General features: G+C 45.1%; 2 protein-coding genes across 2 annotated transcripts in view; one reads left to right on the top strand and one right to left on the bottom strand.

Moving 5' to 3' along the window:
* The window catches only part of LOC126546096 (plasma kallikrein-like), a 34194-nt gene extending 28286 nt beyond the window's left edge, over positions 1-5908 (bottom strand). Inside the window, exon 1 of the mRNA XM_050194176.3 lies at positions 4898-5908. The gene's annotated coding sequence lies outside the window, so the exon portion shown is untranslated. The remainder of the gene's footprint in view (positions 1-4897) is intronic.
* The window catches only part of LOC126543631 (neprilysin-1-like), a 106130-nt gene that overhangs the window by 42447 nt on the left and 36035 nt on the right, over positions 1-27648 (top strand). Inside the window, exons 2-5 of the mRNA XM_055078113.1 lie at positions 14363-14475; positions 20234-20266; positions 22455-22508; positions 26800-26874. Coding sequence (XP_054934088.1) covers positions 14445-14475; positions 20234-20266; positions 22455-22508; positions 26800-26874 — 193 coding nt within the window. The 5' untranslated portion in view covers positions 14363-14444. The remainder of the gene's footprint in view (positions 1-14362; positions 14476-20233; positions 20267-22454; positions 22509-26799; positions 26875-27648) is intronic.

The following is a 27648-nucleotide window of genomic DNA, read 5'->3' as shown; positions in this document are numbered from 1 at the left end:
ACGCAATGCAGAACTGATATATATACAGACGCTGCGCGCCTGTTTATTGTTAATGTAGGGGCGCCTTCTTCCCCTACACTGAGTGAAAATTTCTCAAGCTCATCAAGGCTACCATTTCTCTGGACGGCAGTGATACCTTCCACTCGACCGGAAATACAGCTGCGTTGCAGGCGACGAAAAGCTCAACATCGCGACTTCTCCTCAGACGCACTGTTAGCCTCCTCAAATTAATAGGCACAGCGAACAAGGCTAGCCATGTTTTCCGGAGCTTTACGGCTTTTCACCATTCTTTGCTGTTTCGTTTGGATGACCGAGAATGACTCTGACATGATGGCTGACAAATGATGGCTGACAAAGGCGATATCTGAGTTCAGCAATTACTGTGCTGTTAAGGAATCACTGTGCCTTTCAGGGATGGCTGCCAGTGAAGTTTTGCGAGGCTTTTGCGTTGTCGGTTGTATCCGTAACGTGTTTCCCAGGAAGATTAGGGCGTCCGAGAAAAAAAGAAAAGCTCTAATTTTTTTCCCACTCTTGGATTTGAGTCCAGATACGGAACGCGTCAGCCATTCTCCGTATACGACATGCCGTGATCGTCGTCGGCTCTTCGAGGTACGCTCAGCCGTCGCAGCTTTCGATTGCTGCTTTATAAGCCATTCCTTTTTGCTGGCCCAATGCAAGCGTCAAGGTTCGAAGCAGACCTCTCACAGGGTCATCGCGTGATTCCATATGTGGTTCAAAACCTGTCGCCGTGTGTTTACAGTGATAGCTCCTTGCTGAGGTGTAGTGTCGTACGTTGGCCTCACTATGCCCACGTGACAGAAGCAGAGAGTGAGTTAAGGGTCACAGCAGAAGGGCGCTACAACTTGAATTTGACGTGACTGTTTTTTTTCTGTTTTTTTTCGCCACCATTCCTCGTGTAATACTGCTCACGTGGTTAATAATAGTGACGATGATTACACAAGCTATGGTGTCGTCAAGAAGAAACAGAACAATACAACATCGATGGAGGGTAAGCGGGAAGTGCAGACTGTAAGTGATGAAAAAAAATCTATCCCTGTTTCGCAGCCAGTCATCCGATTACGTGAGGTGTCTTGGCCAACATCGCTGGGCGATCTTCTGTGCTCCTAATTTGCTTTCCTTTCATCGTCTCGCCGCGAGTAGTTCTGAATACCTCATTATCTCTCGAAAGGATCGTCGTCGAGCGCGTCGTCGAGGCGTGGGTTAGCGCGTTATTATCTCGCGCACCTAACAACTTCCTGTCGATTCCTGCGTCCGTGAGGCTTGCGAACGCGAGCCGCAACTATTGTTTGCGTCTATTGTGTGGCTGCGGCGTAGAGAATCGAAGCTTGTTTCAGGTAAGCAGGCTGTCGATCACCATTCTTGCAAAAGGAATGAAATACTCTTGCGGAAACGCGAAGGGTCGAACAAATGAAGGATAAGTAAGGATGAATCCATACAGAATAAAGCTGCCTGCGCAGAAGCAACACCACAAGTGACTGACACGCTATGTAAACGAAGAGCTACGCATTTCGTAGAAGCTCTTTGTCGCCCACGAAGAAACTAATCATCTAAGGGACTGGTGTAACGTGTCAACAGAGGCACCGTCTTTCTCATCCGGGCGTTGTCTATGTAAACGAAAATGGCATATGGTTAACACTTAGCGCCTGACGTCATAAACGCGCAGTAGATTACGCCAGGGCTTTATAATTGGCCCCAGTAGGCTAGTGCCTCGTCCGGCAGTCTAATAATGTGTTACTTTAACAGGAAATGTGCACCTGCGGACTCTATATCAAACATTCAGAGAGTATATTGATATACGTGTCGTACTTCTCTGACCATACTCCTTTCATCAACATTTTTCTTTAATCACGTATCATATACTGCCTTCGTTTTTAGGACACATCAGCTCAGAGCTGCAGGCAACAAGGCGGTGCGGAGGCCCTGTGATCCGCTGACTGAAACATCAATAACTCTAATAAACTTCGCGTAATTGAGATTCCAACATTGCTTTTAACCTGCATGTTTTGTTTATACATTTGCGTGAATTTTGCGTGATTTCAACTAAAGTGCGAAGAACTATACAAATTGTGACTTTGCATAGAAACTCAAACTCGAAATCCAGTCAGTCAGCCTTAACAAGACAATCATGCACTGTGTCAGCGCAATGAGCTGTAGGTTTCTTTCGTTCACAGCACGGCGTCATTTTTTTACGACTGGGAAGTCACAACACAAGAAAGCGTTTATGAAGGCTTGAATTTAAGCCGCAGCAGAAAGTCAATCGTGGAAGCTGATTGCTTCAGAATGCGTACGTTGAACAAATGTAACAGCCGTTCTCGCGACTTGCTGTCCGTGGATATAGCAGGGCTGGCCAGCATAAACTATCTCGGTACGCCTGTCGTTCAGCCTCGCAAGGCTCATTATCGAAAGCGCTGGGGCCACTTGGGATCGCTGCCTGAGGGAAAGCACTCGTGAGGTGAAACGCATGTCACCATAAACATTCAAACCTTGTTGTCACTACTATGTCGAACGGAGATGGTTTCGCAGGGCTACCTGTGCCGATGAATGAATTACGTCCCAACGGAAATTTAAAGCGTCTTTGGGCCACTGTTTCCTTCTGCGGACTAAAAAAAATCGCATATTTTGTCATCACATGCGTGGCTGTCGTTGTCTTTTTTTCCGTCGACAATCTTCTGTTTTCAGTTCTGTGGACTGCAGACTGTTTATCGATCGCCAGTTGTCAGAAATAAGCACGTGCCATGAAAAAGTGCTTTTAGTGTTTGCAAAAATAATGATCTGTAAACGTTTGGTTTGCATGCTTCAGAAATACTTTCCAAATTGCTTGAATGTTTGCAGGTGCTTTCTAAAGAAAAGAAAAAGACACACTACAGGAGAAACGATTTAGTGGGTTCTATGTGAAAAGGATATATAAAAAGGCAGGAAAGTTAGCCAGTGGTGTAGTTCTAGTTGGCGACCCTGCACGACGGTAAGGGGTAGGCGGATAAAAGAGAGAGAGAGAAAATGGAAAATAAGGAGCTAAAGCTTGGAACCAGCTTGGCACCCGCTTAAAAGCGTCTTGATGGCATTCTTTTTCCTTTAATGTCTTTGTATTAGACTTCGATTCTTAAGTTCTTGGCGACGGCAAAACATGTCTTCAATTGTGCGTCAGTTGTTATATCACGGGTCTTCTAATGTCTTTGTTTTTTGGCTGAGCAACAGCACGGCAAGAATGAGCCATAACATTTATTAGATGTAACTTCAGGGAGCATCCTGCTGTCTAGTACATCTTTTCACGACAATAATTTTACAGGTCCATGGAGCTGCACGTAGTCCTTGATATGGGGTGTTTTGCTACGTACGTAGCTCAAGTAAAACAAGTAGAGGCTCCAAAGATTGTTGGCTATTTCATGGAAGAATCACTTTACGTTGCTTGGGTAGTCTGCTGTGTAATGCTTACAAGACAATATTGGACACAATGATCTAATGAAGTCGGGTCCGTAATAAAGTAGAACTTCTTAATCTAGAATAGTTTCCAAGAAGAAGTACCAGCCAATGGTGCTAGCGAAAGTAATATCAGTGAAGGGAGTCAATGAATGATAAAAATAGCACATGAATGTAAGGATTCATTAATTGAACCCCGGTATCGAAAAAACAACAACAAATAGATCTTACGACTATTAAGCTCGGTTAACATAGCCGCAGTATCGAAAACAATTTTGTTTTCTGTTGAAATCCATACCGTTTGGTGGAAGCGACAGTGCATAAATCAATCTATCATTCTTTGATGCTGCAAGCGTACCTGCGTACCGGTTCCAATACAAACTTTTCATGAATGTGATAGTACTATAAAAACCCCGGCTAAATCACAATAAAACTGTTCGCTCAAATCAGGAAGAAATACAAAACTTGCATTTAGCGTCAAATACAAATTCAGGTAGCACAGGATTCCCAACTTCATGCTACGAATTAACCAAGCAGTCCAATGGGTTCTTTCCTTCAATCTAGGCAAATAGTATTTCTCCTGACGGCGTAAACTGTGAAGGTTTGAGGGAAATTCGGGTAGATTTGAACGTGCTAGACCCCACTCATTCAGGCATTTGTTTACATAGCATCTGACTCTTGTGTTTATTTCGGCTGCAAACTATATTATATATTACGGCGTTTGCAAGAATCACCGCTGACTAATTTTGTTTACATTGTACAGTGTTTGCGATAGAAGGAACAATTATGTATCTATTACGCTTGAAAGTCAATATGTCGATTGGTATTACTAGTTGTGTTGTATAAATAACATTTGGCCCTTCACATTCTTCGGTACTGCAGAACGTTCCGAATATTGGAAATTAAGGTTTTCTGAATTTTATTTAGTGGTTAAGTAAACTAAGCGCAACAAAAATATTATCTGCGCATGCCGACCAAAAAGAATATGACGGGCCCAACACTTTGAAAAGTGCCGACATGAACTATTGTGCAGAACTCGCGCACAGGAACATTGCTTTTCAACAAGAAATAACAATGCGTAATACTTAGCCCTTATGGTCAAATGACATAACGCCATTGACAAGAACTACATGTACGCAAAAAAAAAAAAGAAATTGCCACACTAAAGCAGCTATTCTTGAAACAGCTGCTGCAAGCAAATGTTGAATTCATCATTCACGTCGTGATTACTCAGTCACCGTCAGAGCAAAGTTTTTCCATAAAATTAGATGAAAAGAAAAGATTCCACTACTAATAATCATTATTTTCTGCAACTTGTATGAACAATTCCTGCCATTTAATTACTAATCGTGGATGTAAGAAAATTGTTTTAGGCGCCATAAGAAATGCGCGAGAAATTAGGGCGCTATGAAAAAATCCAACTGCATCTAAATATATCAATTTCTACTGAACCCCTTACCTTGAAAAAAATACGGGTTTCCTTTTCCGTATGGAGATCTTTGATGAAAAATCAACAGGCGGTGTCGTTTCCAGCTACACACTACTCCAATGTTATGTCACTGACATCCGCGAAGAAAATGCAGAAGTTCAGGGAAAAAAATCAGGCGTTTCCAGCACGCCGTCCACGGCGACCACTGTTGCGAAGAAATCAACAAGCCCTACCGACAAAAATAAAACTATCACATGTAGAAAGAGCACCTCATGGCAACTTTGACCTTGACACAGATGAAAAGTCAGGCCGAGAACAAGGTCTGTCTCTGATTTCCTTAGAACCCCGCCGCCACAAGCCAAAAATGAAGCCGTCCACACTTCTGGGTGCCTCAGCTGTTTCCACAGGAAGCTGCCACCAGCACAACCCAACAATGAAGAGTTCTTGAAAGCCTCCCCTAGGGCCTTGCACGATTGTCGGCGTGTAACAGAAAAAAGAAAGAAAGATCGAGAGGCCTGCAACAACTGTTTGTGACGTGGTTGCTCGGTTGCTGTTTTCGAGGACAGGCGCTTCTTGTGCTCGGCGGTAGGCTGACGTGCGGTCGATCCGAAGCGAGATGACGATCGGTCCAAATGGAAGCGTGCGAAGACTGATCGACCGAGTGAAAAGCGTCCGTTCTTCAAATTTACGGCGCCTTTTTCGACGCGTCCCTCGAGCAACAGGTGCCGAACGTATCGGGGCCTAGCTCATGACTGCGGGCGAAGTGAGAGGTTCCTCAGGGAGGGGGTCGAGGGAGAGAGCGGGGAAGGTTATCGCAGGCTCTTCCCACTGTTGCGACGGGCATCGCACAACAGGCGCAGCTCCGGCTTCACGGTGGCGCGAACCAAGAGAGACCAGTGCGGGGGCGAGAAAGGCAGAGAAAGAGAGAAGTTGGTAGAGGGAGCGGGTGATGCATCCGTAAGACAATGGACGTTAGAGAAACAAGGGCACACAACCTTTGGAGCAACATTTAGAAACAGAGGCTCGAGAGGGCGTCGATTGACGCCCGTTGAAGACGCAGACTCCGCTTTCTCCATCTCGTTTCTCCCTTTTCCTCTTCTAGCTTCTCCTCGCTTCTCTCGTACCCTCCCCCATCCGCACTGTTCCTCCGTCTTAGCACTGAGACAGGCTCGGCGGAAGCTACAGACACGAGCAGCAGGCTAGCAGCTAGAACCGACGGGGAAAAAAAAAAAGAAACGGGCAACCGTTTTCAATGGGCCAATCAAGCGAAACGTAGAGGAAAGGAGATGAGGGCGAGGAGGTTTGCTTGCGACACACGCGGGTGTCTTAGTCGAAGCCAGGCGGCGTGATTTACGGGGCGGAGCGTGTATGTGGAGGCGTATGTGCGTGCGTGGTCGTGTGTGTGTGTGTGTGTGTGTGTGTGTGTGTGCGCGCGCGCGCGCTCTTTCTTGTGCACGTGTTCTGGTCTCTTGCTTCTTCCTTCTTTCGCCTCTGTTCGGTGCTTTTTTGTAAGCGACGCTTGCTTAGATCCCAATGGAAGCAGCAGTGACGTCGGTAGATCAATTCACTGCGTCTGAACCGAACGAGTAGCGCTGTAATCGCGTCGCGGACAATCCGGCGTCTTGAACCGCGTAGTGCAAGCATAAACAATGCTCGGCTTCGCACACGTCAACGTAACGCTCAGTGCATTCTAGTTGGGTGCGATAATTTATAAACCTGCGATGTTCTACATACTAAGGACGTAAAAGTAACATTCGCCAGACGGTAGTTGGTTCTATTCATAAGAGCCGAATAGTCACAACACAACGCAACCTCAGCCACGAGCTTGTGGCCATTGCTGTAGTGGGCCACATGTGGTTCTATAGTCACCAAAAAACCGGAAAGCCTTTTTGTGCAACAGAAAAACCACAGAATCATGTGTTGATGGTCCTCGGAAGTAAGCGATGAGCTCTGGATGCAACTTCTCTACTTGTCCGCTTTGAGTCGCCACATAATGACACACTAAGTAGCCCATGCATTAAAATTATAGTGTTTTACGTGCCAAAACCATTTTCTGATTATGAGGCATGCCGTAGTGTAGGACTCCGGAAAGTTCGAACACCTGGGGTTCTTTAACGTGCACCTAAATCTAAGTACGTGGTTGTTCGCGCATTTCGGCCCCATCGAAACGCAGCCGCCGTGGCCAGGATTTGATCCCGCGACCTCGTGCTCAGCAGCCCAACACCATAGCCACTGAGCGACCAGGGCGGGTAAATATCCCATGCATGACAAAATGTGATCAAAGCGGACGCAGCAGTCATATATCAACCATATTGCACATTTTCTTCTGGTTCGATAAATCTGCAACTTGCATTAATATGAAGGGGCCGAAACGTGGTCAGTAGTGGAAGAGAATCAGACCAAGAGACGACATCAGAAAATTAGCCGCTACTGTATGGGAACAGTAGCAGATGTGCGCTTGACGGTTGTAAAGAAGTGATACAAAACTAATTTCGTATGATAGACTTAATTTATTGGACGCTAACAACGACATTATAGGACAACGATAAAACCCACCTTCACTTTATCATATATAACGGTGGCGCTGCTATGTTAACTTTTGACGCTGGCACAGGGTAATTTGTAGGTCTCCTTTCAGAACCCCTCAGCGCAATTAGGCATGGCCACAACACATGCGTCCAATTCCTCGGCTCAATTAAGCAATACAGTCCGAGAGCTCAGCCACGGTCTATGACATGCCACTCCGATGGAGAGAGGAAAAACATAACTCTCGTCAAGCTTCGACAAGAAACATCCTGGTTGTTTTTGCGGGTTCCTTTGAGCATTCCGACAATTATGCCGGCGAAATTCTTGGCATCGACACGTAAAGGTACGGAAACGGCGAACATTATAGCATACTATTTCCTGCGTTCACTTTCTTAGTTCAGCTTATTCATCTGCGTCACCCCGCTTCCATTTATTTAGGACCATGGGTCTCACACTTGTACATTCCCTTACAAAAATGATCTCACACAGTGGGTACACTGGCTATAGTCTTCTTGTAGAGTGCTTCGGCTTGATACAGAATAATTATTTGGCCAACGTAATATCTATAGACTCTAGCGAAACGTTGATAACGTGTTTCCTCTTGTCTACACCCATTGCATCGACTTTCTTCCAAACAAAAGCGAATAAGTTGTCGATTTCTGGTTTATTATTAGTCTATACGCTTTCTAGAGGCCGTCTAAAAATGTCTAGTAAAAGCAGATTGTGCCGGTCTGGCTTTTCATAGGAGCCATTCGGCTTGCTCAGCCTTGAATGTAACGAACGCCTCATGCAATTTAGTAAATCTCTTAAACAGCGTTTGGTCAATTAAGGAATAGCCTCAGTGGGGCGAGAGCTGACGGAACATTGTTTTCGTTTCGTGGTCGGGAAGGCTCATGTAACTAACACTCAGTTCTAAACAAAATTGCCCATTTAATTTAATAGCAATTTAAAGGCATGGAGCATGTATCACATCAGTTATTCTCGCAACTCTGTAGTTGTCGACGAGCTCATCTCATGCTATAGCTCAATTACTTACACTTAACTACAGCGGTGGCGCAGAGGCAGAGCATCCGCCTCGCGTGCAAGAGTACCGTAGTTCGAATCCCGGTGTCGCGCAATTTCCCACCTGATAAAAAAGAGAAAGAAATCCGCGTGTTGCTAAAATTGCATAAACAGGCCTGGAGTGCGGCGTGATCCCGGTGACCAGAAGCGGTAACGCACTCCCTCACCAAACAGGATTGGCCACCCTGGTGCAGTACTTGGCCACAACCTCCTAGATGAATACAACAACGAAACCCCGACCCTCAGTCCCCAGCAGCTGCGAAGGAAGTGACCACGGCGGCGGTCAGACCTGTGACGCAGCAGAGGGGGCTAAGAATCTCTGGGTCCGGACAGGCCGCCATTGGAATCTGAGCCTGGCAACGTTTAACGCTGGAACGTTATCTAGCCAGGCGAGTCTATCAGTGCTATTAGAGGAATTAGCGGGCAGCAAATGGGATATGATAGAGCTCAGTGAGGTTAGGAGGACAAAAGAAGCAGATACAGTGCTGAAAAGCGGGCACATCCTGCGCTACCGGGGCTTAGCGGAGAGACGAGAACTAGCTGAGGCAAACATCCCCCTGCTTCTTGAGCGCCACATCTGCATAGCCAGAGGGCTTCTTCAGGTGCGCAAGAAATGTTCAGTCGTCTTGCTAACAAACTTTAGCAAAGAATATCGACATGGAGCGCGAGGAACGACAATCGCATTTCTCTGCGAAATCGTTGTTGTTACTGACATTGCCACATTAGAAATCGCATTGTCTCAGCAATCTGAGTTACTCAGCACTTCCACCAGAAAAATGTAACGTAGATTGGAAGACGGAGTCTTACAAAATAGACGCTTCTCTTTAATGACGGCCCAGAAGAAGAGCGTGCTGCTCACGAGCTTCATCGTCTTTCATGGCGCCGACCATAGCGCGCGCCGTGCCGCGGTGTGGGAGTCCCACATCATTGTGTCAATACCATATTTACATAATGTCTCTCACAGATTAAAAAGATTGGCCGGAAGGGTTGCGTGGAAGTAGCGTTTTCCACGCCGCATACACTACGCAGGCTCCCACGGCCGTAAATCCGCTCCATCCGCGCGCCACTGTTTGTTCGACCATGCACAAGAAGCGTTTTGGGTTTTGCGTGGTTGGGGTTGTTTATTCAATTCCATTATCAAGTGGGAAGAGATATATAGGCCGAACTTGTCGCTGCCTTAATGAAAGGCTAAAGTAACATGATTACTAGGTGCACCGAGCTACACAGGGACACCTTGGAAATCACTGTCGCGACTGTAGCTGTAATCCGAATTTTTATCGGTGCGAAGTGCTAAAAAAGAACCGATCACAACTTGCGTGGTAGCTTATTGAAGCTTATCTCACAGCAAGGGATGGCAGCACGTGTTTTAGAGCGCCATCTTTCTGCCTTACTTCACAGGAAGTAAGATTTCTTAAGCAGTTTAACCATGTATGACATAATTGTGGGTTCCGTGACTCATGACGGTGTAGCCTCCCATCGGTGTGGCGTTTTGTGAAGTGTTGTGACGACATTGCTTGATGCTTTCTTGTCGCTATATATTTCGTGCAACCTTTTAATGAACCAGTTAGAAGTCAACGCTCTGTTCTTTCATCTCGCCGGCTCGGCTTGTTTCTTCCTTTCTATGTGGCGCTGTACCAGTTTTAGGCTCCACGAAAGACCGCCATCACATTTCGAAGACTTGAGGTTGTCAGTCTCACCAGCGTCGTTGTCGGCACAGGTGTCATGTCCATGAAGTGTCCAGTCACACACACAAAAAATGACTAAAAACGCGCAGAAACATTTCGGCTCGCTTCATGCGGCGTGCTTCCCTGCTTCCGGCGGCGCCCCTGGCGTCTCCACCCGTACATTTCGTTTCTCGCGGAGCCCGCAGAGGTCGCGCCACATTGCAATGCATAAGGCGCATTACGCACACATTGTTGTTCGCACAGAACTGTTTGTTGCCGTTTGCTACCTCTCCGCAAACATCTCCTCTCTACCCGCGAAGAAAACAGTAATCACGAACATCCAGAAACGAATTTGGGGGTCCATTAACATATTTCCTTATGTCGATGCGGTTTTGAATTTTTATCCCGCGACACACTTACATCGTCTATTGTTTCAATGCCAGCATTATTTGAAAGCCGTACCCAGCGACAGTTTCGCTGCAATCGGCAGAATCGAGGTAGAAGAAGAAGCAAACCATGGATGTGCGAGTCCGTCAGAGCTCAAATGCAAGGTAAGTGTTGGCTTTAAAATTGGTTCCCGAACTGAACGCACCCGAAACCATCCGGCCTCAAGAGTGTGTAAGCAGTCCACACCCTGGTGGTGCATATACGCGTGTATCCTTTCTCTAACGCGTACGATTATACTCCGTGCTTTCGCCGTGTACGAGTATCAATGCGCCTTTGTGGTCTGGTTTCCTGGCGCTCCTGGCACTTGAGACCACTTGATGGTGCGCACGAGAGTTCTGATTTGGCAGGGCGTTGGGACGTATGAAATACTGCAGGAACTACCTTAAGCAGCCTGCAGGCAACCTGGCGTTCGTAGACAACGTATCTCGTATCCTTATGTCAGAATTACGTAAGGTATAGCGTTCTGCGCTGGATTTCCTCGATACCCGATAGTAGTATATTAATAAATTCCGGCGTGCATTTCGTTTTCTACAGGTAGGGTAGATTCTTCTCTTAAGAGCGGTATGACTTACATTGATATATTCATTTTATATACCTATCGCTGCAGTGTGCTTAAACGGTCACTTCAACGATGTCTCGAGTGTCGATCGCAATGTGAACATCGTGAGACCAATGTGAGCGCATTGTGTTATTCGAAATAAATCAGTGCATCTCCCATCCTTCTCCGTCGTTTGTATCGCGCGTTTTCTTTTTTAAAAACATATGATGTTTCATAATAAGACGACGAAAAGACATAACCCGTCACTTTGAGCACGATAAGCATGACTTATCCCATAGCGGGCCATCGAAGTGTGTAGCCGTTAGAAATTTCACCCCAGTGCATACTAGTTACCGGTGAGGTCCGTGATTTTCTCAGAGTGATGAGTTAATTGTTACATATGTGTTTGAACAAAACAAAAGGCTGGTAGAAAGCAACGTTACTTCCCAGTTACCTAGAACGGATCTTTTTTGTCACCTTGATTAAGCACATCTGTGTTAAGGCTTGTGTAATCGTGCTTACGTATACCTAAGCACGTTTACGTATACTTACGTTTACGTTTATAATGTTGGTAGTATTTGTTCCGGTTTGCGGAAATACGTATATACTGTTAAAGATATGGCGTTATAGTCCGAGAGCACATGATTGGAGACTCATTATTTGCCCACAGTTGTTTCGGGACCGACATCAGATGCCTCTTTTGTTGTATTCAGGCCACCAGAACACCAGAGTCACAGAGTATCGTGATTAAGCGAGAACAACGAAAGTTCATGTTCTTGCAACTAACTACAGTTGTAATTTCTAGAAAGCGCTGTTAAAGCTTTGTTTCCTTCTTTCATTGTATTAACACTTACAGCTGCACTTCATCTAAGCTCACTTTCTTACGGCATTTGTGTACACTTTCTACAAAAACCATACGCACCACACTATTACGTACCTGGCGGCAGCGAATCTTGAATTAAACAACCGTTTTACAAGGAGAACAGTTGATTTCTAGCGTCTTTTTATCGCTACAAATCAGTACTTTACAGGGTAAGCAGCTCTTATGCTTGAATTAAGTTATGAATTATTTTCTCAACGTGTTTGCCTTCTCCTCTGGCATTTTAAAAAAATTACACGGCAACGATCACGTATTCGCGGAACAATAGCTGCATAATAACACACATATACTTTAAACATGATCAAACCTTATTCAAACATGTAGCCTATTACTCTCAAAGCCTTAAATGTGTCATTTAATCAGTTTTACTGCTGTGAGCTCTGTTCAAAAAGTGCTTGGACACTCTAGCCGACTGCTCCCGCAAACTTCGTAAAAGTCGTACTCCTAACATATTTGCCTAGGCTGGCCATATGCAGGCTAGTAAGCTAGCGTAAATCACGTGGCAACACTATTTTTCCCATTGTCAAGCATATATTACAAAACCCACATTTATGCTTGACGTCGGCCCGGTGGTCCGCATTTATATGGCTCATCAGGCGTGTGTTTGCGCTTTGTGTTCTGTTTCCCCATCTAACGAATTATCGTCTCTCTTCGAACTATCCTCATCAATATTCTGCTGCTGTCATCACAAATTTATAACCGCGACTATCTTCTGGCGCAGCTCCTTTGAAGTCCAGTGCATTCTAGCCTGCTTGTTTATTCGTTTCTACTCAGTGCGGTGAAAAGAATTATGTACGTTTCATGCTAAACAAGCTTTACACAAAGGCTTGTCAGGCTTTTCATCTGCTATAATGGCTTCAACGAGCCGTGAAGTTTTGGTTTAGTGAGAGAAGCTTGATACCCTTTGTGTTTGGTTGCCTCTGTGACTATAGTAGTGCATCAGTTGAGCGTTTTTAATGTGCTCGGGAAAAAATGCTACTCATCCGATTCTGTACCGCTTGTGGCTAACAAAAACAATCAGCTGTACGGATTTCTTTGTTCATTGAGTTAATTGCGAGTTGATGTCACGACAGGCTAAACACATGGTCAAAGTCAGCGCAAATCTGAGACTACGCTTTTATTGCGTGTGGAAGTTAAAGAGCGGAAACTACTGCAACGATACTATTCAATATCGCTACAGCTTAAGAGCCATTAATGCCTTTTGGCACGTATTTTTGTACCACGATAATTATCATGTGTCTTACTTGCATTCACTTGCTTGAAAACTCGGCACTCACTACTTTCTCGTCAAGAATGCTACGTGACGGGGACATCGCGCGTGCCTTACGTGATGTGGACTTACCGCGCACACAGCGTTAACACAAGGAACGGTACGTGGGCAAAATGTGTGAAGATTACTGCTGTGGGACAATGGCATGCTCCAAAGGGTTTCTCTTGTTTTGAGGTTATATTGTACATTTCTTTAACACATAGATTGGCATCCGGGGCCGCCTTTGCAAAGTTCTTGATTCGTAAGTGCCATTTGACATGGCCTGGGTGCGTATCTTCGCTCATTATACGGTCGATATCACTTGATTGGTGTGTGCGATGACGAACAGTTCTGGCGTTAGAAGTGTTATGTGAATAGGGGCCCAGGTGTATGGTAAGTAGGACTAACGGGAAGGAACAGGAGGAGTGAATGTACATTACTGACGTGTTCTCATGTTGCGATCATCCGTTGTTTTCTCCTTCACTTGCGTTTTAACTCGACTTTAGTAAAATTTCAAAACTCATTCTACACTCCAGTAACATGCTACCAGATGAATTCTTCAGTGTCTTCTTAGTATAACAATACATTGGTAAACTAGCGACTGCCAGATAAGCATGCACCTATGCGTAAAATGCTTTCAGAACTCACTATAGTGCAATACTTTCACAAGAAACCACGTTTCCATTACCGCGATGCACAGAGCAGAGTCACATTAGCGTAATAAGTATTTTCGTCGTTAATAACGAGCAAAATTCTTATCGTTAATAAAACGGTTCGCGATTAGAAAGTTTGGAAAGCCACAATAATATACGAATGGCCCACGGCGCCAATCAGTATATGTATATAAATAACAAACACGTAACCAATCGTGACAAATTGAGTAGCTGCATCTGACATGGTTTGCTGCGTTTAAGTAACTTAAGCATAGGATACCTGCAGTTCAGAAGCTCGAAGGCGAGCTCACATAGCAGGTGGCCTTGAAGGCAGCAGAATTTGATGACACATGCCACAATCCGCAACGCACGTACCTTGTGTAATGTTCTCATGCTCAGCTTTCGAAGAATGTTTCATGCTTTTACCGCTCAGGCTTGGTGAAAATAACGCTTTGCTGTCAACGCTGTTTCTGCAGTGGTCGGAATACCTGCGCCAAGGCTTGCGTGCTCACCTCGTCGGTGGTTATTGGAGTCATCGGTGTTTGCGCGGTGCTCCTAATGGCCTACAGGGACTCGCGTTTCCTGCTGCGTAAGATTATCAGTTTTGTTTACTTTCGTTGCAAAAACTTGGTTGCATATTTCGAAGCGATTCATTTGTCTAAGTTGAGAACCACTCATTGAACTAATCTTCATCCACAAGAAAGCTTTAGCTTATTCAGCGTGAAGCTAATCTTGAGAACCACAGGAGTTGTGCGGTAATTCGAAATGTGAAGGTATATTCACTACGCTATGCGTCACTCAAACAGGTGACGCGAGCTGATGGACACATGAATTACGCACACATTACGCAATACAATGCGTAGTTTCCCATTGGTGTGCCCTTTTGGTACATTCATAGCTTTCTTTTCGTGGAATAGTGCTTCAGAGTAGTTTCACGTGAACTCCGAGGAAAAAACTGCAGCAGAGTGAAACGTTTTCTTCATTCAACAATGGGACATTGGACCATTGCCTGACAATCACTGTGAACAAACATGGATAATTGAAATAGCGATAATGACTAAGGCTTTATTCATTCACACTGTTTCAATAATATCACCACAACATCTCATCCAGTGCCATTCGTATTGTTTCAACCTAGCCACCCTAAAGGATAGCACATGGCAACCAGAGCTTGGATTGGAGCTTTTTTTGCCAGCATAGAAGGCCAGAAATCACTTCAAATGTTTCCTATGTGATGAAAGAATGCAATGAATCATTGTATAGCGTTATCTAAGATAGAATAACATTATTACGCCTGGTTTATCAAAGCTCCTCTAGTTGTGAATTGTCAAATCATAAATGTGTAGGAACAAACACCGATAACAGAAATAGACGTTCGATGAAAGGAAAGATCTATCGGTTGCCGAGAAGGCTTCAGCCCCTTTTGTTTCTTTTAAAGCTTTACTTATGCGGTGGGCGTTCGCTTCCAGTGCCAGCATAAGATTAGATACGGCGGGTAACACTCGTCCTTCTGAAGGTAAGTTATGAAATTTTTATCTAAGCGAGAGACTCTATATGACCATCAGGATAATTTATCCGGAAATGTGCAAGCTGGAAATCCACGAGCTCGAAGTCATCACGGGTTTATTTTTTAGCATTAGGCTGTAATGACATGGACGCCAGTTTATCCTTCCCTTGTACTTCTCACAGGCTGTCATCAAAACAATGGTGTTTCTATAAAGAACAGGTTACTCCATCTAGAAGAGAAGTAGCATTTTATTAGGTATCCTGGCATTGACTTTTTTTCATTTGCGGTTGCAGGAATGAGAAAACTCAATGTGTGAAATTACAAGAATATATAAAGTTAGTCCATGTACGAGGCAAGCACATTGTCACCAATGCTCAGGAGAATATACATCGATAGTTTTGTCATGGTTTTGCGCCCTGACACCGGGAGTGAGGATTGAGATTGAATTTAAGATTGCAATAAAATGGGCTCATTTCATTTTGCATCACCTTGCAGCAGTTTGCAGCATGTTGAAAAGACAACTAAAATGCAACCAGCACTATCAGGAGGTTTGGAAAAATCAAATAACTGGCATGGCTATGTGCCAGCGTAGATTGGCCTCAGCAAGGTCATGCCAAAATAGACATATCGCTGTGAAAGAAAGGCGTAAGGACTTGTTTGACAGGCAGCAACTGTGCATTTCGTGACCGAACTCAAGGGGAACTGACGATCATGGCTCAATCTCGCGCGAGATATATGTAGGAAAGCGGGAAGGCGGCGTGGGAGGGAGGGAGGGAGGGAGGGGGTCGGCTTCGACTCCGCCTTCAAGTATATACTTTGCACGGCCGCGCTTGGTCGCGCTCGCCATATCTTGAAATGGATCTGGAGACGGGTCAAATCCTTTGTACGCTCTGTTCTCTCGCCGTTCTTGCGAAGAAGGGATAGACCGCACGAACTCCCTTCGCTCGCTGCGGCTGCCACGCTTGCTCACACCAGCGTTTCGGCAGCGATTGTCCGCGCTCAACGAGCGAGATGTATTCATGTTTGCTTGCGCGCTCTGACACCATGCTTAATTCAGTTAGTAAGCGAGTGTTTCGAAGTTTACATGATCGATAAAACTACTATCCTTACTTGGTATAACTGTCTACTGATTTGCTATCGCAATCCAATGCACCACTTTTCGGGTGAAACTGCGACTTCTTGTTACCTAACAGTGAGAGCAAAGAACGACCATCACCACATATGTTTTAATAGAGAATGACCCCTTCTTAGTGAATAATCCTTTATAATCACAGCCACCCTTTGAGCTCTCGGGTGTGCGTCATCCCACCAGGTCGGAGCCATAGGTGTGTACTGAACAAGCAGTCGTTCACTCACGCTATCAGAAATAAACTGCTGAACTCCGAACGAATAACTACAAGGCCAACACTCTGTCGACGTTGACTGGGGCTCATCTCTTCTCTGAAAAGTATTTGAGCTTTATCTTTTTCTTCGGACGTACATTGCAAATTGTAACGGTGTGCAAAACGTTTTTCGTTTCGTGTTATTAACATGCAGGTGATAATGTGGCATCGATAGCAAAAATATAGTAACAGTTGTCCCAGCTGATTGCTAGCACGATCGCGGAAGTTTTCTTGTATTGGAAGTTTTGACTAAAGGGTACAATTTGATTTCTTAAGATTTCTGCGCAATAAATTGCAAATTAGTTCATGTATGCTAGAAGTAATCTATCACATTCTTTTTAAGCTACAACAAACATTTATCGAACACTCTTTCCCGCGTGAAAACTGTTTCAGTAGCCGTGCTTCTATGATAAAAAATGATAAAGTGATCTTACGTTTTCAATCGGTGGGCTGCGCCATACACGGAAAGAAGCTCCGGAACGTCTCTAATCATCGCATATATACAGGTTTGACGCAGCGTAGCCATAGAGTTTCAAAAGTTTATGCATATTTTCTTACACACAACAATTGCCGACGTTTCCGTTCGAATAAAAGCATCATTCATTCCCATTGCTTTTCAGACAGCGGGCTGGAATATATGGCCATTTAAATGACACCAAACACGTAGACACTTTGATCACGAACTTCAGTATAGAACGGCCCACAACTATCGAGAGGAAATTTCAGGGCGTAGTACATCACTTTGACTGCATTCACTTGTAACACATCCGTACAAGAAAGACACAGCAGACGTTCGCACTATCCAAGTAACGCATGGAATTTTTTTGTCCGAACCGTTGCCACGAGAAACGCGTCTTGATTTCCCTCGACTCGTCGCGATGTAATTGGCCCAACAGAAGCCACTGTCACAGTGTCACTGTGCATGAGACACGCATACTTCCATCGTTTCGGGCATCATTTTGTTGCGGCGTGCGTAAACCTGCCAAAACCGCACACTAGTCTTACTCGGACATAGCGTAGCACCTTCGTCGTGTTATTTTATTTAAGGATCATGCCGCAGAGGAAGCCTATGAATGCAGCCAGCCACAGTGGTGGTCGACTGCCTCACGACATATACCTTTATGTCGCTACCTAGCTCGTTTCTCGACTGACAGTACAATTGCATTTTAACGCTTTAGCACAATGTATTGTATAATTTTTATATGTCAGAGTGCTTTGAACCGAGCCGCTTATTCTCGCGCCTATATGCAAGTTTCTGAGCTGAGGTTACGGCCAACGCTAGTAATTGTCGGCGGTGAATAAACTATTTAATCTATAACGATGGTACGCCGCTCCATCTGCATACTAAATACCTTTACCACGACCGAATTTTATTAGTAAGTTCCGATTCTCATTTCCTTGCTGTGACTTGGAAAGAGCTTTCTGTGGTGCTCTGGATGTGACGGGAGCAGCAAATCGATATCACTGTATTGTTGAGGAGTTATTTGTATGTGAACATAGCCCATCAGTTGTCATAAAATAAACATATTGCTGATAATGGCTTCTTCGCATCTGCCCTCGTTGTATACATGAAAAAGAAAACGGTATAGACCTACTGCCAAGTTTTTTAGGTTTCTTTTTCGTCCAAGATTCTTGGTCATAAGATCACCGTAGGAGGGCTTGGTACTGAATTGGGCTGCTAGCTCATCTTGACCAAGTTCAGGTCGCTCGTTGGCTTCAGCCAGCACTTCATAAACATAGTTTGCGTTTTGTCCTCCAGTAGCTTTCAAACACTGCCCAACATTCACGCAATTCTTTTGTGAGCTCAAAAAGAAACAACGTGTGGTGCATGCAAGATATTCATGCACACGAATATTTCGTTTTGTCGGATGATTCCAACGGGGGTTTATCGCGGGGACTATAGATCTATAGGCGAACGTTCACAGCCAGTACGTGTTCAAGCTGCTAAAACCTGAGATGATTTTGTTACTCAGCGAATACTGTTATATTCTAAACGCATTTGGTAACAAAACGCACTTGCGACATACGACGGTTGATGTACAGCGAGATGCGCGATTGTTGAGAGTTTTCGCGTGTATTGTATTCGGGTAAACGCAGGCGAACTGGGCGTTTTGCCGGATGGGTGGAGGCGTAAACGTGAGCGGCCTACACAGTCGAGCCACCTGCTGGCGCATTGCTCAACCAGACAAACACAAAGCTAATCTCGCTGTAACCAAGTGTAAAACACTTGAAACATTTAAAAAGATGGCGTGTTGAATATTACGCTACTACCAAAAATTTACCTCCCCAGATCCGCATAATACATCTTGTAACTGCTATATTAGCTCTGTTTTTGTCTGCTAGAGCTCTACGCCCTGCAGACCGCTGACATGTGCGCCGCTGCCCATACAGCAAAACGTCCAGTCCATCGGCATTTACCGGAGTACCAAACACGATAAAACGGCCTAATTACGTATGCCGTATGTCTTTCTTGTATTCTTTTATTTAGTGTCATGGTGAAAAGAAGAATCTCATAAACCAGATTAAGAAAACATTAAGTAACGGAGTGTAAAACATTTTATTAAGGCAGCTGTAATAAATAACAGGTTCGATGGCTCCATTAAAAAAAGGAATCAAAACTGTAATCCTCCGCCAGTACTGCATGAAACAAATTTGTTTTTCAGATGAGTGCGTGGGGTAGGGGGGTTGGGAAAGGCGGGGAAATTTACTCAGCCTAGATGTTATGGTTACAGCCACACGATCACCAGGTTACCAGTGCAGCCACGCTTCCTCGCACATGAATGTCGGGGAAAAACAAATCACTCATGCGTTCCGAGACTGCGTAAATCGCAACCCTGGTTTGGACAGACAAGGTGGTGTTTCCGTCAGGGGCAGATTTTGTCCTATAGCACATTGTTTTTTTTTTCATATAGAGCACATGCAGTCTTTTTTTTTTTCTAACAATATGCACTCCTGCAAACCCAATTAAACACCTTCTGCTCTCACTTTCCCATAGACTTGAAGCAACAGTTGGGGTTAGTCAAACACGAGCGCTGTCGGACTGCTGAAAATGTTTCTGCAAGGATACTATTTTTGGAGGCAAACCAACGAGCTCGATTTAATGTATGTGAAATCCGGCTGTCAAAGCACCGTTACGCAAACTGGTGGCTTTGTGTATATTATTTTTTAGTCACTGGACATCGCGTTATGACGAAAATAACGCTGATATGTGATAACGTTCAATTGCATGCAGCGACTTTCCACATATTTGCTCTCACACGTAAGTGTACAAAAGCGAATTAGCCTGCCTGGGAGCGGCTCAGTGGTTATTGCGTCCAACTTCTGGACGCGAGGCCTCGTGTTCGATTTCTGACAAAAGCGTTGTTTTGAAGGATAGCTTGTATATTCCGCACTCCAACACTTTTCGGAGCGCGTGGCCAAGTTGCTGTTGAAGTAGCAGCGTCTTCTCTTCTTTGCAGGCCCTCGCAATTCCAAACCGAAGATGGACCGAGGTACGTTCGCAGTTGAAGTGGGCTTCAGTTAGTTGGATTACATTTGTCCATATCTCTACCATTCGTTTACTACGGCTTTACTATTTACTACTACCCGCCGTGGTTGCTCAGTGGCTATGGTGTTGGGCTGCTGAGCACGAGGTCGCGGGATCGAATCCCGGCCACGGCGGCCGCATTTCAATTGGGGCGAAATGCGAAAACACCCGTGTACTTAGATTTAGGTGCACGTTAAAGAACCCCAGGTGGTCAAAATTTCCGGAGTCCTCCACTACGGCGTGCCTCATAATCAGAAAGTGGTTTTGGCACGTAAAACTCCATAATCTACTATTTACTACTGCTACTACGGCCGCACAAAATACTACCATACTCGGGCTATTGAACTGCTGAATGAACGTGAACGTACGTTTGTGTAGAGCTTATCTCGAAGGTCTTATACTCGCAACGGACAATGTGCGGTAATGAGGCCAAAACCATCCAATTTAGTCATGTCATATATTAATCTCGTATTCTTGCTTTCAGCCCTAGTCACAGCACACGTAATACATGTTTATCGATGCGAAAGCGTTAAATGACCTAATTAGCGAAAAAAAAAAGCCGGCGTTGTCGTCTGTAACCGCGAAACGGCACGCAAATTCCCATTGGCTGCAACGCCACATCACAGGCGCGCCTCGACGGAGCATAGTGGGCGAAAGGGAACAACTGCCGCCCGAGTAGCGCGTGAGGTGTTGTGTCAGGGCAGAGAGCCCTTCCGCGATGCCACGTCACCCTCTCTCTCTCTCTCTCTCGCTCTCTTGGAAACCTGTGTTATCCGCGCGTTCTTTACCAAGCAAGCTCTTGCGTGCGTTCCAAATTCGCTTCGGTAAGGCCAAATTAAAACGCACCAAGCTAGAGGGCAGGCCTGTGCACTCTGCTTTACGACGTCGTGCTACTTAAACCGAGCTTTCCGTCGCCAAGCCGAGCATAACGAAAGCGGTGACGTCAGAGTCACCGCGGCTTAGTAAGAAGCGTCCCCATTAGTCTATGGCAGCCGGGCAAGGTAGCATGACTTCACGCTTCAAAGCACACCGGCCTTGGGCTATCTAGGAGGCGTTGGCCTAGCGTCTCAGCGCGCTCGTTTGCCCACGAAAGTCGTAACTCAAAGGACTGCTGAACGGCATCCAGTTGGACGTTAATGCTTCATTCACAACTCATAAAAAGTGTTCAGGTGTCCTCCGATATCCTTTTTCTGTGGCATATTACACGCAGTGAACATTAAAGGAAAATGGGCCGCTCATCGACTAAAGTTTACGGTGATATCTTATTGCCCACAGTTGTAATTTTACTGAAATGGTGGCACTGCTCGTCGTCCGTCACAAGTAATCACTACCATCACTGCTAACGCTTACGTACTCCAGTCACTAGACCTGAGCCCAAATTTGCCACCCCACGTGTACATGGTACTGTTGTGTAAAAATGTGGGCACAGACAACACATAAAGCCAATCGCTAAATGATATTGTTGCGTGTGGAAAGACACAGACAGAAGAGGCTATTTACAGGCTATTTACACTGGAGCCAGGCAGCCAGGCCGACACTCGCTCGCGCCAAGCGCACCGACCAACTTCATCGTCGTTCTCGCGGCGGCTCGTTTCTTGAGCATCGCTCGATGATATCGTAATAATATAGAAGGTATGTTTGAGCTAGATAGAGAAATATGTTCGCTTCACGGTGTGGGCACCCAAATATCTCCGGTTCTACTTTTTAAATATCAACTGCTTTCATTTTGATGTGGTTATCGTGCATATTTTTGCTCAATATCGTCCTAAATATCAAGACGAGACGAGCTTTTCTCATACCCAAGATTTCTTGTGTAAAGACTTACACAGTTCTCGTCGTCAGAGGTAGCCAAACAACTCTCGTTCAACGCTGATTAAAACAGAAACACTTGTGAAAGGCAGATATCTAGAAAAAAAAACTACAGCTTGCCTAGCGGCAACGCAAGTATATATGGGTTTCTCTAGCAAAGCTTTATGTGCGGTAACAAGTCCGTGCTCCTCATGCATCTCAGCTGATTGCTTGCAAACTTATAAGAATTAGTTGGATAATTTTGGAATACGCTTTTAAGTAAACTATGTGCCATGTGTTATACAGCACGCACTTACAAATGAATTCATGTAAGCATGTAACAAGTGAATGCACTTTTTCCGCAGGCGCTACCTCTCAGCCCTTTCTCAACAATTCGACACAAGAAAGCTTTGTTGCAGGTAAACGCCTTTTTAAGTTTAATAGAGCCTTTATCGTGCAACGCTGTCCACTGTTAAACCAAACACGCTAATCTACAGCACTTACGAATTTATCACACTGGCAGGTAGTCGCTTGGCTTTGCCGCAGGCAACTTGTTGCCGGTAACTATGACAACTTTGTACACACCTGTGCAGTGCATTGACACTTTAAGCCGGCAGGGGTATCTTGAGCACCAGCAAAGTGGAAACCGAAAAATTAGAATGTTTCATTTCAATGTGAAGCATACTCTACGTCCTATGCATTCGTGGAAGAATGATAGAGTTAGGAGGCAGCATTGCACAACAAGACTGAAGGAAAACGCGCGGTAGGTTTTAGTGCTCTTGCCCTGCCGGCACAACTACGGCAGGGCAGCCTATCAAGTGCACGTCAGTTAAAAACTACCGGGGACAAAACATTCTCGACAAATACGCGGAGCCTCGGAGGTCTCGTGTTGGGCCGATGGTGTGAGAAAGAAAGCGAAGCGAATGGCTTCACGGAGTGTTCGCTTTCCAAGGCCGGCTGCATGACGTATTGCTCTATCCCAGCTTACTTAATTTCGCCATGTATGCATCCCATCTCCAGATGTCTTAGAAGAAATGATGTTGAAATAGCCAGAGCCACCTCTTTTTGTCGTTTTCCTCTATCCTTCAATGTAGGAATGTCTGAGATTTCGTCCGCATCTTGGGGGCTTCTGCCCTCTAGCAGCCGAGCCCTAGTGCCGGCTTCAGTAGGTCAGTTGGAGTTAGGCTGCCAGCACAACTTTTACCTTTGGTTACTTAAAAAAATTAGGCAACTGATCTGGGGCCCTGCATCAACTTAGAGGGGAAATTGAGTCACGTGTCGTTGGAGGAAATAATGGTCTCTTCACCTTTCAGATTGTACTTCGTAGTTAATAAGTGGTCATTAGGCGAGCTGTGAGAATGTACGCAGCAAACGTTAATGCGCTTACATTTGTGAAAACTAAAACTAATACCAGCTGTCGAGATAAGCAAGAGTCGTTTAGAGTATTGGTAAAAGAAAAGGCAAGGAAGAAATAATTGAACTGGACTCGCTGCAGGCATAGATAACTGTACAACAAAGATACAGATGTTTTAATGAAGACAGACCTATCAAGAAGGGATAGGCGAAATGCGACACTGTTATGCGTGTGTATATGACGCCCGATTAACTCGAGCAGGCTGGGCGACTATTTTTCACCGCCCCGTTTCGTCGGGTTGCTGTACTCAGAGACAGGTCCTCAACGCTTGAGCTAGCTGCGCCACAAATGCACTGGGCATGTGCAGCTTTTCAAGGAACGTCTTTCATGTCAACACTTTAGCGAGCTGCGCCATTAATGCATCAAACATGTGCCGCTACTCAATGAACCTCTCGCCAACTTGGATCGCTGAGTACGTGCCACTTGGTTTGTGGCAAGCGAGGGAACAATTCTCAGCATTCGCAGGCGCCGGCTCTCCCCGCTTCTAATCTTGGAGGCCACGCGCGGGCTTCTCGGCAGCACCACTAGATGTCGCAGCGTGTCTAGTAAGAAACGAGAGACAGGAGCCCGGTTGCTGCATGACGTGTTTCTCGGTAAAGTCCCTTAAACTTCGTAAAGTAGCGACACTCTCCTCCTCCGCCTTCCCTCCTCCTCGTTTCTCCTCTCTTTCACGCTCCGTCCTCGACCGTGGCTCCGCCTACACTGCTCGAACGTAGCAACGGCGCCAACATGCGCTCCTGGCCACTCCGTAGACGCTTCTCGAGCAAAAATGGCGCTGATGCATGGCTCGAGGGCCCACGGGATGCTATTAATCCAATAGCGACGCGGCGTCGGCCTCAGCCAGAGCGCGCGAGAAGGAGGCGGCATTCTTCAAAGCGTGGCACGGCTTTACGAAGTTTAAGGGGCTTTATTTCTCGGCGTTCGCCCACGCCACCGCGCGATGCAATACGGAGGCGTCACGCACGCTTCGAGACGCCGGCGTTAGATGGCGCTGAGTGTTTTTAGGGAAGCACGAAGAGGAGTCCCGCTGCAGTACACGTCTCATGCTTGTTTCGGCGCTGACAATACGTTGTGTCGATATATTTTTTGGTGGTACCCGCATTACCGCCGACTGTCATCGTGAAATAGTTTGTCCTGAATTTTTTTTAAAGGTGGGAAGATCCAACCCTGTTCATTTGTTAATGTGAATACTCGTCTTTCGTTTCTTTTTTGTTAATTAATGCTGTATATTTCGTGCCCCGGTTTAGGATATTCTTGGTATCATATTCCACTCCTGCTTGGGCTAATCTAGCCTGCAGTATTGTGAACAAAGAAATAATAATAACAAATCGCGACGGCCGGGTGTGACAGCAACATGCCATTACTGCACTCACACGATGCAACGAAGGTAATAAAACATTAGTGTATAATAACTCTCACCTTTAACCTTCCCACTTTCTCTTTGTATTTGGCGCTATGTGGCCATAAATCTTGCGATCTGGAATTGTTCAAGGTGATAAATGCATACGTTGCAATAAACGACCGCAGTTACACAGCACGTTGGCTGAAGATGTGCGCAGAGCTGTTGGCAAACCACACAAACATGTGCCGCTCTGAATGTAGCCTACCGGGAACCAAGCATACTGGACCGAGCCAGCCAAATGTTAGATCACGTGTTCGGCCTCTATTTCGACAGATAAGGCGAATCTTCATTACGGGGAAACAGTGCGAAAAATAAAGTGACGAGAAAGAGAAACTGGACCATTATTTCTTTGTTGTCACGTTATTTTTCGCATTGTTTGCAGTAGTGAAACCATATGAAGAAGCTCAAGTTCAGACCGTTTTAAAGTAAAAGGCGAAGGGGAGGGCGACATGACGGAGAGTTGGCGTACGGTGGCCAGCTGCGTGACGTGATGGTGCCTCCTTCCTAGTTTAGTTCCATCTACCACAAAGTACTACACCTTTTTTCTGCTACCTTCTACCCTCTACATGTGCACCGACGATGCCCCACATCGGGCGCCTCCCAATCACGTGACATGTGACGCTCCTTCACGTCACTTCCGCGCTCGGCTCTGCACCAGCTCCCTCGAACTCGAGAAGTTTAGCGTTGATACTAACCACGAAAATTTCAGCTTGTCCTGCTATATAAAGTTTCGTACAAACGTTGCTTGAGGCAGTGCTGGCACTGCAATTCTTCAGCAACAATGGAAATTATGGACATCACAAGAATTTGTCTACTTGTGGTGCTTATTGCTTCCGACTTTCTCATGGCTGTAATAATTGCGGTTTATCTTTCTAAACTTTAAAGCAATCATATAAGTTGATAAGCACAGCACGGCAATAGGTTTCTGCATACAAGCATATTCATTTCAAGCTATTGCACTTATAACATGACATTGTTAAAAATTTTCAATTTGTAATCTTAAAAGCCCGGTTGCAGCAAGAAGGACAAAACGGAAACAATTCATGAGCTATCCGCGATTACCTAGCTGCCTGAAGGGCAATAACTACAGCTCCCATAGACATTAGCAATAGAACTCTCTGTAGCACTTTTTGTTGCCGCCTCTAAGACCTTTTAATCATTGTTGTCTTAAATATGCTTCATAAAGTACCGTATCTAAGCAGACCTTCTTTACAGCTCGTTTTGTAGAAAACCTGCCTTAGCATCTAGGCCCATTTGAGCGGGTCACACTAAATAATTTTACATTAAACTGTCGTGAACATTCTCTTAGTATTGCTTACTACACTTGAGTCCCGTAGCTGCGAACTGCGAATATATTGGTTTGGGCATTGTTTGGCAATTTTATCAACGACGCAATCTTCTGTAACTTATGTAAAAAAAACGAAGTTTTTTTGCCTGTTCTTTTCCCATCGCGGCTGCTCCCTGTCGAGTACATATCTTTAGCCAGTAAATGTGTGTCACTGCTTATGTGGGCGAATGGACAACTTGGACCCCCTGGTGCATGTAAATACATGCCACTGGGTTCTTCGCCAGTCTGCGGAAATGGGTATGTGCCAATGTGACACAAAGGCCATGTAGACGCCTTCAATTTATTTAGATGTGTGTCGTACGTGGCTGGTGCTATCATAGTTTCTCCTCTCGACAAGCATCTTAATGCGATGTCTTCTTCCCTGTGGCACAATCAGCTAACAGCGCCTAGGCGAAGAGACAGAGCACGTTTCAGCAGCTATTGCTGCTACGTAGCGTCATTTGCGCTCCAACGTTGAGTTTGACCTGCATATGTTTCAGTGCACAGTTCTAGCTAGCGCCAACATATTTCTGTATTTCTCATTCAATGGGCACTTCTTTCTTACAGCAGGAACAAAAGATGGCCGAGGAGTCAGCATCGCAGATAATAGCAACTGCACCAACCAGTTGTGCCTACCGGAAGGTGATTTTTCATGCTATGTAACAATGAGACCTGCTTTGTATGTGCCCCTCTGTCTTGTAAAATAATATCCTTACTACATCCTGCGTTTTAACTGGTGTAATCACTAATTGTACACAAAAGAGAAGCACTACGTCAGTTTGTCTAAAAAAAAGCATTCTTCCAGAACCCTTGTCCGTTAATTTGGCAGTAAGAGGTTGGTCGTTGTGTGTTTTGCTTTGTGCTAACTGTCGAGCCGAAGCCCAAGTGCTAGCATATCAGTGTGACCTCCCGGATTAAAACTGAAGTTCTTTGTATTTGTTCTTTTGCAGCTGAGTAAACAAATCTTGAAGGTTTACATGTTGTATCAAAGCGTCCATCTTTCCCGATTCGGCTATCTCTCGTATTCCGGGTTAATTTAGACAAACTTCACTTACCTCAACAATTTTACAGCACAAGAAAGCATGAGAACATAATGATAAAATGACATATCCATGCTCACTTAATAGGCACCTCTTCTAACACGAAACACGTTTAAATAAAAGTAAGTGTACCTTGTTAACAACCTCCTCGACAAGGCTGCGGTGTTTTTCTGTTCTTAGTAATATAGTAATTAGTATAAATTACTTAAGAAACGTTCTGATTCCTCAGTTTACAGCCGCAACGTCAATGTAAGCTTTGAAGTGCCCATTTGAAAGCATAACTTGCCGTTGTTTTCGACCCGTTACCGTCTACGTATATAGCTCGTTTTTCTGTGCTTAAAAGAAAGCCCGTGGGGCCATTAAAAAGCAGAGGATG

The sequence above is a fragment of the Dermacentor andersoni genome, chromosome 10 (genome assembly GCF_023375885.2).
Source record: "Dermacentor andersoni chromosome 10, qqDerAnde1_hic_scaffold, whole genome shotgun sequence".
NCBI classification, from domain to species: domain Eukaryota; kingdom Metazoa; phylum Arthropoda; class Arachnida; order Ixodida; family Ixodidae; genus Dermacentor; species Dermacentor andersoni.
Note: the sequence above shows the minus strand (reverse complement) of the source record. Positions and strands in the feature narration are given on the sequence as shown.